Source organism: Festucalex cinctus, chromosome 10, assembly GCF_051991245.1.
Source record: "Festucalex cinctus isolate MCC-2025b chromosome 10, RoL_Fcin_1.0, whole genome shotgun sequence".
NCBI classification, from domain to species: domain Eukaryota; kingdom Metazoa; phylum Chordata; class Actinopteri; order Syngnathiformes; family Syngnathidae; genus Festucalex; species Festucalex cinctus.
In genome coordinates, this window is record NC_135420.1 from 7599973 (window position 1) to 7619746 (window position 19774).

Sequence of the window (19774 nt, forward strand, 5' to 3'; positions counted from 1 at the left end):
TGGGAATATGCTAGTCATGCAGTGATGCAACAGTAATGAAGGAAAATAATAGTTTCTCAGATAAGGAATTTTCCATGCTGCGATAAGTGATTGATGATGCTTTGAGGTAATTGTCATTTGTAATAATCCGTTCTACCGCTTCTATCCCATAATGTTGCATATTCAAAATTTTAACTTTCCACCTATCAATTTTCCGTACAACTTATCCTGCCCACCAGTCTCAATACTGTGACACTGAATCCTATCCTAGCTGACTGAATGAGTGGCAAGGGAGTGCCACTTTAATATGTCCAAATTAAGTTCCACTTCCTGATCGAAGGTTGTTTTGACATGTCCTCTAGCTTCCTTCTGTGGTGGTATCGCACACAAAAATGCCCATGAAAGCCAACTCAATTGAAGTCTCATGAGATATGTTTACATTTTGTTTAAAATTGTTTTTACTGTAACTTTTTTATTTTCTATTACTTGTATTACATTTTTTTTTTTATCCCAAAACAGAAACAACTTTGAACATTTAAACTTTAGGCAAGGCAAGGCAAGGCAAGTTTATTTGTATAGCACATTTCATACACAAGGCAACTCAATGTGCTTTACACGAGGAAAGACAACACATAAGCATCAAGAAACAATAGTTAACATTCAGAGAAAAATAAATAAATAATGATAAAATAAATAAAAATAGGTTACAAACTAACAATCTTAAAACATTATTCAACAAACTTTAAAAAATTTAACATAAAAAAGTTTAAAATGATAATGATAAAAATAAAAATAAAAATAAAAATAAAAATAAAAATAAAAATAAAAATAAAAATAAAAATAAAAATAAAAAAAACACTTAATTAAAGCTGTTTAAAAGTCCCTAATCAAAGGTATAAGAAAAAAGCAAAGTTTTTAACCTGGATTTGAAAGCATTTACACTCGGGGCTGACTTCACTTCTGTTGGTAGCCTATTCCATCTGTGTGCAGCATAATAGCTAAATGCAGCTTCACCATGTTTGCTTCGAACTCTGGGTTCCACTAGTTGGCCCAAGTCTGTAGATCTCAGAGCCCTGCTGGGCTTGTACTCAATCAGCATTTCTTGGATATATTCAGGACCCAAACCGTTTAGTGATTTATAGACGAGTAGCAGAACTTTAAAATCGATTCTACAGCTGACAGGGAGCCAGTGTAAATCCTTAAGTACTGGAGTAATATGTTCTGATCTTTTTGTTTTGGTCAGAACTCGAGCTGCAGCGTTCTGAATGAGCTGCAAGTGTCTCATGTTCTTTTGAGAGAGTCCAGTCAGAAGACCGCTACAGTAATCTAGTCTGCTGGAGATGAAAGCATGGATAAGCTTCTCTTGGTCTGCTTGAAGCATGCAGTCCTTCAGTCTGGATATGTTTTTCAGCTGCTAAAAGGCTGTTTTAGTGATGAATTTAATATGATTGCTGAAGGTCAGGTCTGAGTCTATTAGTACCCCAAGATTTCGAACTTGGTCTTTAGTTTCTAAAGACAGTGACTCAAGCTGTTTTTTAACAGCAATCCTCTTTTCTTTATTGCCGAAAACAATGAGCTCCGTTTTGTTTTCATTCAGCTGAAGTAAATTTTGGTTCATCCAGTTGTTAACTTGCTCTAGAGAATGACACAATGCGTTAATAGAACTGCTGTCATTTGGGGACATAGATAAATACAGTTGTGTGTCATCTGCATAACTATGATAGTCAACATCGGTGTTCTGAAGCATTTGACCCAAAGGTAACATATACAGACTGAACAACAGGGGTCCAAGGACTGACCCTTGAGGGACCCCACATATCATGGCCTTTCGATCAGATTCATTTAGTGGTTCATTGTAGGAGATATACAGTACATTACCTAACATACACATATCACTCATTCTACAGTATTTTGGCCTAAATAAAGTTTATACTTCCCTATAAATATGCAGGTTTTCACATTAAAAAGTTCTGTCCTACAGCCTATCTGACAGACAGTCCTGAGATTTTTTAAAAGCTTCTATTAATCAACTTGAGAGGAAGGAGCCATTCCTGAGGCCAGTATATAAATGGATTGGAAAGAAAAAAAAAATCACTTAGCAGATGATGCTATGATTGTGCTTTTTGCAGCATTTTTGCATTTTGCTGGTCCGTCATTCATCAACGACTTGGGCACCCTTTCTTCATCGTCAATCCATTTTCTCAAGCCGAATCAAACTGTAATCATCAATCCGTTATTTAATTTAATCACGCTTCCGACATCACTTCGTCACCACTATTTTAGGGCATGCAGACAAATGTGGGCATTCCGTCAGTACTGACAGACAGTCCATCAATTGTCAACAAAACAGGCATTGGCGGACGAGGACCCACCTACGTCAGTGCTTAGTCCATCATTTTTTTTTAAAGGTTTTCGTCATTTGTCAGCAAAACAGGCGACCAATCAATACTGACGGAATGCTCACCTCTGCTAATTTGCTGACCACAACCCCATTGAACACTTGTGGGATCAGCCTGGGCATGTTGTTCACGTGAGAGTAACCAACAAAACCAGGTTGGCTGACTGGTTATGCCATCCCGGACAATATGTGACCAGGCTAGTGACTCAACGTGAGGCGGAGGAAGTGTTAGGGTACTGTGCAGAGATGGGCACAAGTCTCTAAGTCCAAGTCAAGTCTCTCGTCTTTGACCTCAAGTCCCTGACCATGAGTCCAAGTCAAGTCCAAGTCCCTGACCATGAGTCCATCTCACTGGATAAAGTCTTTAAAAGCAAATGCTGGTCATTATTTATGTGTTGTTGTCATATTTGTGTACTCTACTGTCATGTTTGGGGTCACGCCACGGTTTAGTTTGAGTTCATGACCTGTTAAGTGGGGTTCACGACCGTGAGGTCAAGTGTCTGTTTTGTACTGATATAACAAGTGTCTGTTTTGAGCTGGTGTAACCATAATATAACCATCATCTAGTTACAACTAGTTTTAGGCTATGTGATGTCAATCTTTAATCCTTTAGGTGATGTCTGGACCTATGTGATGTCGTTCTTTAGTCCTTTACTTGCTACAACCAATCAGATCGATTCACTGTCTGTAGGTGCAGTCGGAGAATTCTGTATGTTTTGCCGGATTATTGCTCTCTGTCCCTCTGTGCAACTTCCTTTGTTTCTCGTCTAGTCAAGTTTGTTCTACGCCCCTCGATGTGAATAAATAGTTAAAACCTTATTGGTGTCTGCACTTTGGGATCCAACCTTCAGCACGTGACAATATTATAAACATTAGACGTTGCTCTGGCGTACAGGAAGGTAGGGAGAGGGACAGGGATAACTTACGAGTCGGCACCTGAGCCACATGCACAGACGTTTGTAGTAAGGAGAGAAAATGAGCGCAAGCCACTCCATAGAGACTCGTAATGTTTACAAGTCCCAAAATAAGTTCTCGAGTCTTTATTCGACAAGTCTAAGCTGAGTTGCAAGTCTATTATAGACTTATGTCTCTCACGAGTCCGATTTGTGAGTCACCATCTCCGGTACGTGTCTGTATATGCATTATTTCACATGCTACTGAAGTTACAATAGTTAATAAAGTAAATCATTGAATTACCATTATGTCTCATTGTTTTAACCTTAAAACTAAATAATCCACCAAGCACTAAACAAAACTCAATGGCAGCAGCAAAATGAGATGGATGAGAAAATGGCAACCCACATTCTTCAGCTCTGCTGCTCATCTCACAAAATGTTTCTTAACAATGCAGCAGCATTTCCAAGAGAATAAACGGGCTTTCCACAGCTATTATGTTTATTCCTAAAAGGCATTGTTACAATGGAGAAATTGTCTACCAAAAACGCTTGTGTCCTTACATTGTGTGCTGAGTTTAGATATATGTTGGGGTAAAACATTACTTAATAGAAGACCTATTGAAACAATAACGGAAATCAAATCGCAATTCTTCCTCTACTTGTGTGTTTGCAGGATTATGCTGTGTCTACTGTGCCTGTGTTGGAGGGGCTGCACCTGAAGAGCTTCTGCAGCATGGGGGGACCGGGCCTCATTGTCATCGGCTCCAGTGAACCTGCTCAGAAAGCCCTCAAAGTATGGAAATTGTGTATGAGCGTAATGTGTTTATGGAAATGGCCTCGTCCTATGGTGATGATTTTGCCAACTGTTGTCATGGGAACAGTTGAATCATTGTCTTGGCATTGTATTTTTCTTAAACTGGCACAGCAGATGTTTGCTTCTTTTTTAATTCCTTGATAGCCTCTGGGCTCAACTCGGTTTGGTTTGTGTTCTTTTCCTCCTGACTGACTGGACAATCGCAGTCATCATATGCGTGGGTTGATTCTAAACGTGATTATTGGTAGTGTGCCAGTTCACATAGTTCAATTCCTTGCAGTTGGAATAGAATCTGTTCACCTCAATGCAGACACATTCATTCATAAATTCTCTCTGGACCCTTTCTACATGTGATATGTCAAAATGGCTGCTTTGAAGGTCATGAAAACATCAAATCACATGGTGGCCTCAAAACTTTACTCAGCACTGTACATCAAATGTTCAGGGGCTTTGGCCCTTACAGGTATTTTTATGTTTGGCATGGTCAAATTCATCTTGGCCACGTTCTTCCATCACAGTTGCCTCCTTGTATGAGATCTCCCCCTACTGGATAATGGTTGGCGTAAACAAAACTTATTCTAAAGGGAACTTAGACCAGACCAACATCTTTAAAGGCCTGGAAAATGAGCAATGATTCTCAAACTTTTTACACCCAAGACAACCTCAAAAAATACTTGACTTTCCAAGTACCGACATTATGATTAATATTAAAATACAGTGCCGTACATAGTGTAGTCAGCCCAAGTGTTCATCAAAAACCAAGCATAGATTTTATTTTTAAAATGTGGATTAAATATTGCAGGTCACTGTAACATTATGCACATTACCACTCATCACCAGTTTCATAGCATGCTCCGAGAGGCACTTTGAACATTTATCCTAAGCGTGTCTCGTTAAAATGTGATGCACATATGTTTTTAAAGGTTGTTTTTTAACAGTGCGTATTCTTAATTTCTCTTATAGTCTATTAATGTGGGTCATGATTTAGCTACAGTAGGAAAATGCACGTCCCTGTGTGAAAACAGTTGAAAACCAATGAGCCTGCCTATTCATCTATGGATTGTAAAGTATAGACAGGAACTAACTGATAAATGCCGAAATATACATACTGATTAACCAGAGGTGGGCAATTTACAAAATTTTTTCTGAATCTGTCGTTCGTCATCGCCTTGCATGCCTTTCTGTCATCGCAGTCCGTCATTTTATTTTAACCATGCTTCCATCATCACTTCATCACTTTTAGGACTGATAGAACAAGGTTGGCAATTCCGTCAGGACTGAGTGCCCGTCAACATTCCTCAACAAAACGAGCGTGTCAGTGACGGATCGAGAGTTCTGTCCATACTTGACCCGATTTTACACTGACGGACGAAAACTGTGTTCCGCCAGTGCTTAGGCTGTCATTTTTTTTTTTTTTTTAAGTTTCTCATCACGACGGACATCCGTCAGTGACAGACTGTCAGTACTTAAATTTACTAGTTGTATCAACTGAGTAAGATTCCAGTGGGTTTGCTCACCCTACTCATTAACCACTGTGATGAGGAATAGCTGTCACCAAAACTTTAAAAGGCAAAACCTCTCTGGTTACGCCTTGCATGAAGTTACATCATCCTACTCACAAAGTCTGTTTCTATTTTACAGGTCTTTTAATGATCATGCAATACTTTTGTTCTTATTGCATAAGAACTGTTTAAATTAATTGGAATAGTCTTTTCGATCTGGATGTAGTTAGGATAATGAGGCGCTGTTTCTCTGACCTTTTGATGAGGAATATACAGTATGTTTTAAAATTGGTGTCTTTTTCATTCTTATTTTCATTATTCACCATGAAACTATTTCAATCTTTAAATGATCTGTTGTATAAAGTATATGACCTCGAGCTGTGCTGTTTTACACTCATGTAAATATTTTTCTAATCTTGTGTATTTAGCTTTCCCAAGAATGAGAATGCGCATTGACCAGATGGGTTTCATCACCCGTCAGTCCCTTTCACCGCGAGCTTCTCCCATGAAGTCATTCCCCGAAATACCGCACGGGGTTGCAGCACCCTCTCACTTTAGCTTACCACAGGCACCCCCTTACTCAGCCCTGTCTCAATTATGAGGTCACCACTTGATGCCGTTTGGGGTTCCCCTGGAGGATGTTTATACTGTGTATTACTCACTAGCATAACACAGTGCGGTGGAAGTCTCAAACTGTGTTGTGCCTCACAGCGAAAGAGTGATACGACCTCATAAATGTAACATGAAACTTTTTTAACGAGATAAACGAACATACTACATTAGGGACTATACATGGTATGTGGCGCAAGGTTTCTCTGCCTGTTACGTTACTGGAGATTCCTTGAGTCAGCTGTAGTGGTAGACTGCAACAGCTGGAGACCAAAGTGCTTCCCAAATTTCACTCTCTCATGAAAACAAAACATTCCAATCAATGTAAAGCCTATATACAGTTGTTTAAATGTCTAATTACTTAACTTCAACTGCCCCATGTCTGTTTTCATAATCAATGAATCTGTCGATTATTTGGATGATTAATCAATGAATCTGATTTAAAAAATCATTTCCATGCCTTTATTCAAAGTCAAAACATGCATCAAATTGGCAAATTAATTATGATTCCTTTCCTGGTCTGGTTGGTCACGCCAAAAAGTAGGCAAAAATGTTGATTAATTTTTTTTCAAAGTAAAAGCCATCCATCCATCCATCCATCCATCCATCCATCCATCCATCCATCCATCCATCCATCCATCCATCCATCCACCCATCCATCCATCCATCCACCCAGCCATCCATCCACCCAGCCATCCATCTATTTTCTTGACTGCTTATTCCTCACAAGGGTTGCGGGGGTGCTGGAGCCTATCCCAGCTGGCTTTGGGCAGGCCACACATAGATGAACAACCATCCACGCTCACACTCACACCTAGGGACAATTCGGAGCGCCCAATTAACTTGCCATGTTTTTGGAATGTGGGAGGAGACCGGAGTACCCGGAGAAGACCCACACGGGCACGGGGAGAACATGCAAACTCCACCCAGGAATGCCGGAGCCCGGACTCAATCTCACGTCCTCAACGTTGGAAGGCGGATGTGCTAACCATTTTGTTTGTTTGTTTGTTTGGTTGGTTGGTTGGTTGGTTGGTTGTTTTATTTATTTATTTATTTATTTATTTATTTATTTATTTATTTATTTATTTATTTATTCATTCATTCATTCATTCATTTATTCATTCATTTATAAATTCAACAGCAAGATAACCAGTCTGCGTTCATGGATGAATGCAGAAATGGGAAAACATTTAGTGTTGAGACGCTAAAATTCCATTCATTTGGACAAAAAAAGTTATCTGAATGATTTTTCGATTTATATTTTATCAAAAAAAATATTATTCATTAAGTTAATGTGTGATGAATTGTTGATTAATCGATTAATCATTGCACATCTAAATGGTCAGCATTAATTCAAGGATCTATCGATGAAATCATTGATCGGATCATTGAATACATTACGGCCAATCAAAAATAGCAAAATATAAAAATATCCACCAATTCAATATAGCTGATCAGATTGCTGAAAATTCTAATACTTGGATTGTCTTTTTTTTTTTCTTTCCTTCCTTAAACCCTAAGAAGTTTTAATACCTTTAAAAAGGACAAGACAAGATAAGCTTTGGCTTCCTTCTGCCCATTCTCGAACCGAACACTTTGCATGAGCTTTTTTGTTTACTTTTGTTGTACTTGTTTGAGATAATAAAAATCAAATCAAAAAAATAATTTAATACACTGAGGGGCAGAGCCACAAAATGTTTGTGTAGCTTTTGCGCAGTGCTAACCGTTAAAAATGGAGCAATCCGGGAGTGTCTAATCCAACATGCGCAGCATTTTGCAATCATTGTTACGTGACAGATGCATAGTGTATGCCCACACCAACCTCTGAAAATATATATATATTTTTTTAATGATCGCTCCAAACATTTATATTTTATGAATGAATGACGTTGTCGTCCTCTCTGCTCACTACAGCTTAATGGCACTAAATGAGGAAAATGCTTCTGCACTTCTCGGTCCAACCTCACTTTCTGATAATGTCATCTTTCTTGCAACTGTTACTATAACAACCATGTTCTTGATGCGAATCCATTGCCATGTGTGGTAAATCAGGCGCAAATTTGCTCCCAGCTGTCAGAATTTGTGGGCTTGTTTGCGCGGGTATATGATTAGAGCAATATCAATAGGTGGTAAACAGGGAGCAGACTGTGGGTGCAGTTGTGGAGCAATATTTAGTGCTCTTAGTGGACGCAGCCCATTCTTAATAAATCTACCACTAAATATATCAGCAGTTTGCTTCACCTGATCAAAATTCCATGCACAAGCTTACACAGTATATGCATAGAGTTTGTCAGTAAAGATCATTTCTGTAAACTTGTGAAATGGAATGGATTTTTTATTTATTTTTTTAATCAATCATAGTATCAGAATCCAAATGACAGGTTAGACACAAGCCTCCATTTCCATTTATTATATATATTTTTTCTCATTTGGTTGTTGAGATTTAGATTTTTTTTTCTTTATATATAGTTTAGTGGAGATTTTTTTTTTCCTCGCTCCAGTATTGAAGTCTTCCGGGTGGGCTCATTATATGTACTGCGCGTTTAGCTCTCAGTGAATTGAATGGCACTCTGCCAGCTTTTGCAGCAACTTTATGCTCAGTCTACTGCCAAGCTGTTTGTGAAGAGGCCAGTGTTCTCCAGGCAATTGATTGCATCTTTGAAAAGAAACACAAATCAAGTGGTTAAGTACTGCTCCAAGTGTGTTGTAGTCAGTGCAAAGCAACAGGACTTAATTGAACAAACTGTAAAAGAAAACAATACAATTTTATGAGAATAAAGCTGTAAAATTATTCAGGTAACTATGCATTTAGAGAGAGACTATTAGGATGATCCAATTAAGGATTCAGGTTTCATGCCATAACCATGTTGAACATAGGCCCCTATATTCATGACCAGCTCAAGTCTAGTACAACACGCAGTCTAACTGCAGATAGGTGGAATTTTCTTTGTTTTGGTAGTTTTCTAGACTAGTGCAGGTAGGACTGTGAGTTTGTGCCGTTGTGGGAGCGAACGCTAGCAACTCCCATTGAACCAAAGTGGCTGCCATCATTCTCTTGAAATTCAGTGCAGAGAGTTATGTGGTCCACATGGCATTGACCTGTAGATGCAGGAGATCACACGTAAAGTGACGGAATTACAAGAAGCGACTGTGGATGATGTGAAGTGGAGCCTCCCTGATCATGTGTCCGTTTGAGATCCCCCTCCCTTACATCCTTGTCCGTTTCTGAGAGCTCTGAATCTGTATGCCCGTGGCTCGTTTAAAATCATCCAAATCATGTTACACCACCTGCGCCACAACTTAGACCTGCATTTAGCCAATTTTTTTTTTCCACTCACCAAATTGCCAAATGTGCAAAGGGCATTCGGTAAAATATGCCAGAAGGTCTATCAAAGCATAGAGCAGTCTACCAAATTCACAAAATGCTAAAATAGACTTGCCTCGACACGGAAATGAAGATGCTGCCGGTTTTACGCCAAGCGCATGTCTACCAAAATAGGGCCCCGTACAGGGGCATGTGTAATAAAAAACACCCTCAGTGTACCAGATCACCCAGCGAGGCGCAAAACTGTCTACCAAATTCCCAAACATGGTGTACTACACTTGCCATGGCACGAAAATGAAGATGTGCCCGTTTTTACACCTGTTTATGAAAAAAGGGCATAAAATGTTATTTTTATCAAACTGTTAAGTGTTTTTAGCAAATGATGTTGAAATGATATTACCCGGTAAATACAACAAATTACAAGAGACAGTGAGTGTAACTGTTTCATATAAATCCGTATTATTATATAAAGTATCTTGTTTTATATCAAAATGTATTAAAGACCAAGCGTGATGCAGTAACAACTGTGATTTTTGGCGGAGTCAACATTTCGCCTCCCATCTAGCTCTCCTAATCCCCCTGTGTGTGAGAGGCGGGTTCAGCGGTCACGCACATGAAGATTGTTTTCATTTAGCTCTGCTGCAGCCACCCCTACCTACCCCCTAGTGACCTGGGAAATCTGTCTGTTCACACACATGCACACACGCACTGTTAGGTTCCTAGTGCAAAAGAGGATATTGCATGAACTTATTTTCATTTCCTGCACACTTTTAGCCTCACCAAAACTTTAGTCACAGCAGTCCATCCTTAAGCTAAAACTAATTTGCAATTTTACTGTTTTACAGTAGCTAAGTACTGTAGTATCTCACTATCAGACATAAAATGATAAATATATTAGTTATGTTTGTGTTAGATTAGGCCTCTTTGTACCGCACACATAAATAGATTAGATAATTAGCTTGTCATGTCTAGGGGTCACGCCAGGGTTAAGTTTGAGTTCATGACCGTGAGGTCAAGTGTCTGTTTTGAACTGATGTAACCATCATCTGGTTTTAACTGAGAACGCTATGTGACGTTTCAACCGCTTTTATGCTATATGATGTCATGAGCTTTGTGATGTCAACCTTTAATCCTTTACTTAGTCACAACCAATCAGATCGATTCACTGTCTGTAGTAGCAGTCTGAGAAGTGTGTGTATTTGCCGGATTATTGCTTTCTGTTCATCTGTGCAACTCTCTGTTTCTCGTCTAGTCAAGTTTGTTCCATGCCTCTCGATGTGAATAAATAGTTAAAATCTTATTTGTGTCTGCGCTTTGGGATCCAACCTTCAGCACATGACATAGACTTGAGATTGGCCTTTATATCGCTACTTGTCAACTTGTTTCTACTTGTTCCTCCCTATCAGTGGCACTCTTTGGTACACATACTACCCCTTCCATAACCCGGATTCTTCGTTATAAGCGTGTGTCAAGGTACCTCGATGGAACGAAGCTTTGGTTTGTGTTCTGCGATGCTCTGTTCGCAAGGGATCTTGGGTCATTCCACCTCTGCACCACCAATAAGCAAAATCCTACTTTTTCAGATTTTGATTCAATTCGGTATGTAGGTATACCATTCGAGGTTGGAAAGCCAAATTTCCTAATTTCTGCCTGATCTGATCTGGTTTTTTTGCAGTTGGATTTTTTTTACTTTTTTGCAAAAAATTGAATTTAAAATTTTCTTAGCCATCACTAGTCCGATTTCAAGGAAACCGACTTCTTTATTGGTGTGGTGTGGTAAGTGATATGAAAACAATGCCTTATGCCTTATATCGACGGTGGAAAATAAGCGGACATGACATCGATTTGTCTCATTACGCTGAGGTTAGAGGAATGTCAATCAAATTGCTATGTAATTAGACAATTACCCTGTCTACTCACGCATGTAAAGAAGTTATTAAGAATCTTTCAGAAAAACATAATTTGAATATTGACGGCATGTTAACGTAGTCATAGTTACATGGGCTAGACAAAGTCACCTTCCCGCACCTCACAGTCTTCTAGTAGCTAATGTTAGTATTGTGAGCATTAAAGATCATCTCAGAATTTTTCACAATGTTGTTTCAATTGTATCCTTACGTCGTGACCATAGCCTGATGAAGACATATTTCTTCTTCTCTTCACTTCCCAGAAGAAAATGTCACTAGATTTTTGCAAGCCAAAGTAATTTTCCCAGGAAAGGAACATCACATTTAACATCTGGGTTTTGTTTAGATGGCAAACACATTTGTTTGTATCATAGTAAAATAACAAGGTAGAGACTGAATCTGTACTGCTGTGTATGACGTATAACTGCAATGTTAAAACTGCAAAGAGAGGCAGTTACATGGAATCATCGTTGGCCCATTATGAAACACACACAAACCCTTTACACGCACATCTGTTTCGCCACATTTGCTATAATCCAACAAGGCAAACACAGACATAAATCAAACTTTTATGCTTTAATCATTAGAACATCAGAGGATTTTTTTTTTTTTTTTTAAATAAATGATCTTCGATTCTTGTGTGACTGGTGACAAACACACACACACCTTTTGTCTGAGTGGTATCCGTCCACACATGTTCTGCTCATAAACATGACGAGACACCTGCTTCTCCTCTGGTCATAACATCCTCACCCACCGACCACCTTCCACCCCCACTTCCTCTTGGCAACACGGGAGTCATCTCGGCCTCTCTTCTGCTCCTCCCATCCTACCTTCACCACCATTAGGTTACATAAATAATATGACATCTGCTCAAGAAGAATGTCTGCTCCTGTGTTCTCCATTAACGACCCTATTCTCCCCCTGCAGACCTCAGAGCGCTTTTGCAGACCACTGTGGCGCTGACTTTCTCTCACTGTCTGTTTGCCTACATTTCATGTGGGCTCTTATAGGCCGTTATTTGTTTGTGATGATGTCCATGTTTTCGTGTGTTTGTAGATCATGCAACAAATGAGCGATCATCGTTATGACAAACTGACGGTACCTGATGACCTTGCTGCCAACTGCATCTACATGAACCTGCCCAATAAAGGACAGGTCCTTCTGCATTGCACAGGAGAGGACTATCCAGAAAGTGTAAAGGTAATATTTTGCTTTTCATGGAAAGTGTTTCGTGTGCTAAATTGATATGATCGAGTGAAGGGATTTGAGTGATAGCAATGATGTAATTGTCATCAACGTCAAAACATGCAGTGCCCTCCAAAGGTATTGCAATGGCAAGGTCATTTTCTTTGTTTTTTGGGCCTTTACTGCAACCTCAATCAGTTCTTGTTTGTATCTGGTTGTTTCTCCCTTCAGTCTCCTCTTCTGTTGGGTTAAGGTCAGGTGATTGAATTGATCAGTCGAAGACCTTCCACGTTTCCCCCCCGATGAATTTAGTTAAAACTAATCTTTTTGTGTGCTGGAGTCGGATCCCAAACGCAGACATAAATAAGATCTTATCTATTTATTCATATTGAGAGGCAGAACTTAAGAGAGCTGTACACAGGAATAGTCGAGCAATAATCTGGTAAAACGCACACAGTTCTTAGACCCTTAAATAGACAGTCAATCAATCTCATTGGTTGTGGCTAGACATGTGAGTACTAGTACTGACATCGAATTCTCTGATTGGCTGTTGACTCCGTAATTACAGATAGTTCCTGACATAACGTCATTTAGCATAAAAGATCCTTGACATCATATAGTCCAGACATCATATAGCCTAAACTAGTTGAAACTGGATGCTGTTACATCAATACCAAAACAGACACGTAACGGGTCGTGAACTCTGGCGCACGGTCAAGAACTCTACTCAAACTTAACCCAGGCGTGACCTCGGACATGAGACAAGACCCAAACATCACTCCTCGATGACTCGAGTCATGACAAATCTCAACTTTATTTATACAACACTGCACACTACCACAGCTGTAAGAAAGTGCTGTACATAATTGAGCATAAACATTAATTCAAGTAATCTCCAATTTAATATATATATATATATATATATATATATATATATATATATATATATATATATATATGCTATACAATATTGTTTTCTGTGACAATAGATGTAAATGTTTATCTCAAATGACCACCTTTCTACATTATAAGTGGAGTCAGATGTCGATGTCACTGTGATGCACTTTTTAGTCCCACGCATATACATAAACAATCTTGTGATTTTTTTTTTTTTTAAGCATTACAAATAGTGTTACAATTCCACCAAAACACACAATTCTGTGTCTAGTGGAAAACTGACTCCCACAGTTCTTGCTAAAGTGGAGCAGATGATATGTTAGATGGGTCTCACCTTGATACAATATCAGATATTCCTCATCTAAAACGCGTCTCTGACATGACAGGTGAGATTTGAATGAGTGTAATTTTTCTGGGGCAAGATATAATTGATGCAGGAAGTTATAATTAGTCAGTCTAAACCGGGCATTGATGGTAGTTGACAGGCTGTTCAGACATAAACCCGCCCATCAATTGTAACCCTGATCCCCTTTTCAGTCTAGATTTATGCAAACCTTATTTTTGGCCTTCATCCATCAAAAAGCAATACATTCTGGAAGTACATTTGCTTTGTTCTCCTTTTAAAGAAAATCTTTCATATCAGGACCTAGGTTAGTCCTCAGGAATTAAATCATCTGAAGATAACAGAAAAAAGGTCTGAGTTGGTAAGTTATATTTCATTTTCAGGTGTTCAAATTACATAAGCAGTGCATGATTAAAGCAGTTTTCTAAGTGCTGGTTTTGTTTAAGATACCACATATGAAAGAAATCTAATTGCGTTATGAGTTATTGTTGTGTTTCAATGGTGTTTTATGGTGCCTCACATATCTATTGATAATTTTAAGGGACAAAAATGTGCAAAAATATTCACCAAAAATCAATAAAAACACATTTTCTCATTCTGGTTTCTGTAGGTGCTTGCAACTGTATGCAACTAACTACTACAGCTCGAATTTTTATCATACCTCTCATTTTGGACACGCTGGGGACATTTAAGGGACAAAAATCACCATAAATGTCCAAAAATATTCACCAAAAATCAACAAAAACACATTTTCTCATTCTGATTGCTGTAGTAGCTTGCAACGGTATGCAACTAACTACTACAGCTCGAATTTTTATCATACCTCTCGTTCTGGACACGCTGGGGACATTTAAAAGAGGATTGTAGTAATGCAATGGACATGGATTAAAATAAGTGTGTAATTGTGGTTGCACATTAATTTTTGATGCAATTAATTCTGCCAGTCAAAGTGAGAGGCAAACCCATTCATCTACGTATATCGGCCTCAATTTTCGTGAGCAATGGGATGTACTTTTATTTATAAAGAGAATGCTTATAATGTACTGTTGCTACAGTACAAAAAATTAGGAGATTACGTGACAGTAATAAAATTTATCTATTTGAGGATGAGGCTCATGAAATGTATATTGTTTTACTCAACCCCTTTGTTAAATTCTACACTGCCTCACATATTTAGCTTCGCTGACTGAAGTCTAATAGATTACTGAGCTAATGCTATCAATTAATGAACACATTGCTGTAAATATTGTCAAAATTCATAACAAGATGACTGACTTACTGTCAATGCATATTGTTTTCCACAATTGTTAATTATGGCTGTTTTGTTAGTGTTGGCTTTTTTTTTTTTTTTTTTATGTGCTGTGGTCGTCAAAACACATGAAAAAGAATGTCATGAAATTGAATCTAGTCGACTGCAGCCTGCATGTACAGAACTTCGACCTCAAAATGTACTCAGTGGTTAAAACCCCAACCCTGCCAGCTATTTTTAGAAGGAAGAATTCCGAAAAATGTGCGTATTTGGATAGAGAGCCGTGGCAGAGAGTCAGTTCTTCTCCCACAAGATAAACTGACAGGATTCATCATGAGCATAAAATCTATTTTTCTATCACATTCTTTCAGCTTTGGTAGCGCCTTGACAGACCATCTGGCAGAGTAAGAAATGAATATTTTTACCATGATCCTGTTTTACAAAGTTCAGACCCACCAGAAATTGGCTTGGATGTGTGGTATCAAAAAATGGAAAAATATGAATAGTGGTGGATAGTGATACACATAGCAGTAAAATGCCAGGTTTTGTTCAATACCATTGTATGTCCTGTCATAGAGTTGAGCTATAATTACTCCAATCCAATGTAATAATATTCCCAGTGTAATAAAAACCCTTCTGCTTTCTTTCTCTTGACAATATTATCTATCTAGTCAGCGGTCTATTTTTAGTTGGCTCAACAAGTTGCATAAGAGCCGCACAATAACAAAGGCAGGGGTCATGGGCATTGGCAGTTGCAGGGAGCAGGCATTTATTGGCACAGGCACTGACAGCTTTAGAAAGCTCGCATTGGAGATAAAAAATCACAAAAGACAAAAGCCCCGGTGAAAAAAGGAGCAAATATGGTGTTTGACAACACCATCCTCAACCCAACAGACATTTCAGCCACAATAACAGGAACTCTGCTCAAAAGGAACAAAACAAGAGTCGAGGTGAAGTTGTCATAAACATTACATTACATAAAAGCACAACCTTATCAGAGTTCAAGACATATTTGTTTAGTCAAAACTGCTGCAGATACTAATAGCACATGGGTGTTTTACTGTACATTATGGACACTGGATAGACACGGCGAGCGAGCAGCTAAGAACTAGCTGTGATTTACGATTTACAGTACTTCGCTCAGTAGTTGTTCGATTCAATTGACATGTCCACACAAGTTCCTCTAGCAGAGCTTGTAACAGTATCGACTGATGTAAGTTGAAATAGCTTGTACCAATGTGTATAACCCACAGTTACCCTTTGACAAGTTGCTTGGACCATCGATTGTCTACATCAGGGGTGACCAAACTTTTTCATTTGAAGGCCACATACAGAAAATTAGAAGGACGCAAGGGCCACATAATGTTATGAAGAGAAATTGTGTTTAGTCCTAAAAATTGTACAAATAATTTATTTGTGCTTTTGCATATTTAGAAAAATGCTACAGTATATAAACCAGTTTATTTGTAATACAGCAGTAGGGTTATTATATTTTTGGAATTTTTCATTTGAGTTAGTTTTAATTATTTTAGTTCTTTAAAAAATGCTTAGTTTTAGTTTATTAGTTTCAGTATTAGTATTAGTTGTTTTTTTTTTTTTTTTTTTTTTTAAATGTGTATTACTTGTGCGCAATATTTAAAAAAAAAAAAACACCATGTCATCTGAAGGTGCTTTTCCATTGGCCGGTGCTAGATGACGTCACTTCTGTGTGACATACTTTCCAACGTCATTATTCCGGTTGATATCCAAATACATCTACTAAAAATCACATTGAAAATCATCCCCAAAGGCTCATGCATTAAATTAATTACCAAATACTAAAACGAAGGACATGTTTGCTATAATTCTAGTTAGTTTTAGTTAGTTTTGTAAACATAAAATGTAGTTTCAGTTAGTTTTCATTTTTGAAAAAGGATTTTTGTTTTTATTTTATTTTGGTAACAATATTGTTTTTTGAATTTTAGTTTTTTCATTAGTTTTAGTTAACTAAAATAACCTTTAATGGCACCTGTTTTTCGATATTCTCCCTTCTTACTTTGACCATCTCCAAACATTTTTGTTTTGTTTATTTTATTTGAACTGAGTCAAATGCCATTTTAGGCAAATGTCGCGGGCCACTGAAAAATGGACGGCGGGCTGTAGTTTGGATACCACTGGTCTACATGTTCAACAGATCCTGGATAAGAAGTATCGGAATACAAAGACAGTGGCTCACTGTGTTAGGCCCATTTTCCAAATGGAAAAGTAGGATGGCTTGATAACAATAGTTTGATGCATAACCTGATGTCATGCCAACTTGTAGCCTGACTCACACTGTGCAAGCCAATGAGTTTCAATAGGGTTGCATCAAAGTTGTTATATTTGTAAATGTTCAACGATGAGAACTGTTATCTTAATATGAACCAAGATTTTTTTTTAATTTAATCATTTATGTACATGACAAATGAGAGGGGTCCAGTTCTACACTGCTGTAGATGAAAACAATTACAATATACTTGGATCATAACATCCATCTGTTTTCTGAATCTCTGATATTGTTAATCAAAAGTCACATGATCTGACAAATAGATAAGAGATTATCAGGACTACAGCAATAACATAATGAGTCATACTTTTTTCCCCCCACTTTCTTTCCACAGGTGTTTGACAAGTTGAAGGACCACTTGCTGATCCCTGTGTCCAACAGTGAGAAAGTGAAAGTGGATGGAGCTCTAACATGCTGCTCTGTCCTCATCAATAAGAAGCCCAACAACTGAGCAGAGCCTCTGCAGTATCACAACAGATTCCAAGACTTGGTGAAACAGTCATGGTCACTGGATAAGCAGATTTTATATTTTTATTGAGGGGAAAATAATAGTTTGGGGGTAGATCGATTTCCTTGATTGTTTACATTAGCGTTTCTTTAAATTTATTAATGAATTGAGAAGTACTGTACCTAACAAAAAATATTTCCGATTATTTGTGTTCAGTTGTTGAAGTCTAGTTTTAACTATAATCTCACATCATTATTTTTCTTTAATTCACGTTAGAATACAATCAATAATGAAAACTTGGAAAATCTAACATTGCTGTAATAAATCACATGAAGCCTACTGTATGTCTAGTTTGCAGAACACGCATTGGAGATACTGTAATATTAAAGTCCAACACTGTTTATACTGTGCTGCTTCTCAGTGCGACTGAGTGAGAGCTGAGGAAATGACATCAGAAGGTGATGCTTGCGCATGGGCAGGCAGGCAGTGATGGAGCATGGAAAGAATTTGGTTTGTTCTGTTCAGAGGAAAAGCTCGCGACGCCGGTAAACACTAACTCTTAAAACTTGCTCCAGCTTCCCCTCGCTCATCTACTCTTTGTTGCCGTTGACTCATAGACGGGTTTGTCTTAACTTCATTCTCGTTCTATCACGCAGTCTGGCAAACGCTGTTAAAAGTGTGACAATTGTACGGGCAACAGCTGATAAGACGTCGCATGAAAGCGTCACTGCAGCAAAACTCATCCCCAGATTGTTACTGTGCAAATGGGGTAATCAACTTTTATGATCCTGGCTAATTGTTTTGTCTGAAATTGACAGTCTGTACCTCCTGAAAACCTTTCCCTTCTGATTCAAATTAAAGGGTTTTATCATTACGTTTATCCTCTGTGGCTTTTCTGTTGTTGTTGTTGTTTTTTTGTTTTTTTTTGTTTTTAACTGTAGTAATCTGCTGTGCTGTACTAATTCTGCTACGTTGCAACTCAGATGCTTTGGTTTTGTTGAAGGTTGTGGCTGATAATGGTAGGCCTACTGGTATTATAGTAATTAAAAAATACTGTTTAATTTACATAATACAGTAAGACAGATTTGTTGTGTTTACCATTAATATTTTTACTACTGTATTACTGCAGTATAGCGGTTGGTATGATGTCATGTGTGAATCCTGACAAATATAGAATTGTAAGCAATATAAACATACTGACGCCACCTAGCGGCAAGTAAATGACAACGGTTGAATTATTTTTATTTTTTTGCATGTGACACTATTTACAAATAGAATAGCCAAGAAACTCTACAAGTATAACTCCACGCACAGTGGGAGATGTTGTTAAAATAGAGTACATTTTAAGTCACAGAGAAGTACATCATGACCAAAAAACAAAAAAACAAAAAACATCTGGACATATCAACCTGTAGTCCATATTTAATCTAAACTTTAACAGTTGAGCAATAAAATTCATAATAACTACACAATGTTAAACAGCACGAGTGCCAAATGCTATTAATTATAATAGAGAAAAAACATTTAAATACAAAACACGTCTTGTTTGCCTTTTATAAAACTATACTGAATGCAAATGGTAGCTAAAATTGCTCAGTCCGCCAACTATTGGTAAATGTTTCTTAAATAGTCCTTTTCCATTTAAAAAAAACAAAAACAAATGTGACAATAATAACCAAAGGCGGTCGTCGTTTTGCAATCAGCTTGCTCCCTCTAGTGGTTACAAAATGACAGCTCAGCTATGCTCAGCTATGGAGGTAAACTGATTTAGAAAATGCACATTTAAAAAAAAAAAAAAAAAAGGTAAATGGTGTACATAATTCTAATAAAGTAAATGCATTTTTAATCCTCCCTTTAGTTCTAAAAGCTCCTCCCCTTTGGGGGTTATAGAAGTTCAACAACCCAGCAGCAGGA

At 37.9% G+C, this 19774-nt stretch overlaps 1 protein-coding gene across 1 annotated transcript in view; it reads left to right on the forward strand.

The window, feature by feature from the left end:
- The window catches only part of ddah1 (dimethylarginine dimethylaminohydrolase 1), an 83654-nt gene extending 64914 nt beyond the window's left edge, over nucleotides 1-18740 (forward strand). Inside the window, exons 4-6 of the mRNA XM_077535025.1 lie at nucleotides 3947-4066; nucleotides 12490-12633; nucleotides 17747-18740. Coding sequence (XP_077391151.1) covers nucleotides 3947-4066; nucleotides 12490-12633; nucleotides 17747-17863 — 381 coding nt within the window. The 3' untranslated portion in view covers nucleotides 17864-18740. The remainder of the gene's footprint in view (nucleotides 1-3946; nucleotides 4067-12489; nucleotides 12634-17746) is intronic.
- The last annotated feature ends 1034 nt before the right edge of the window (nucleotides 18741-19774 follow it).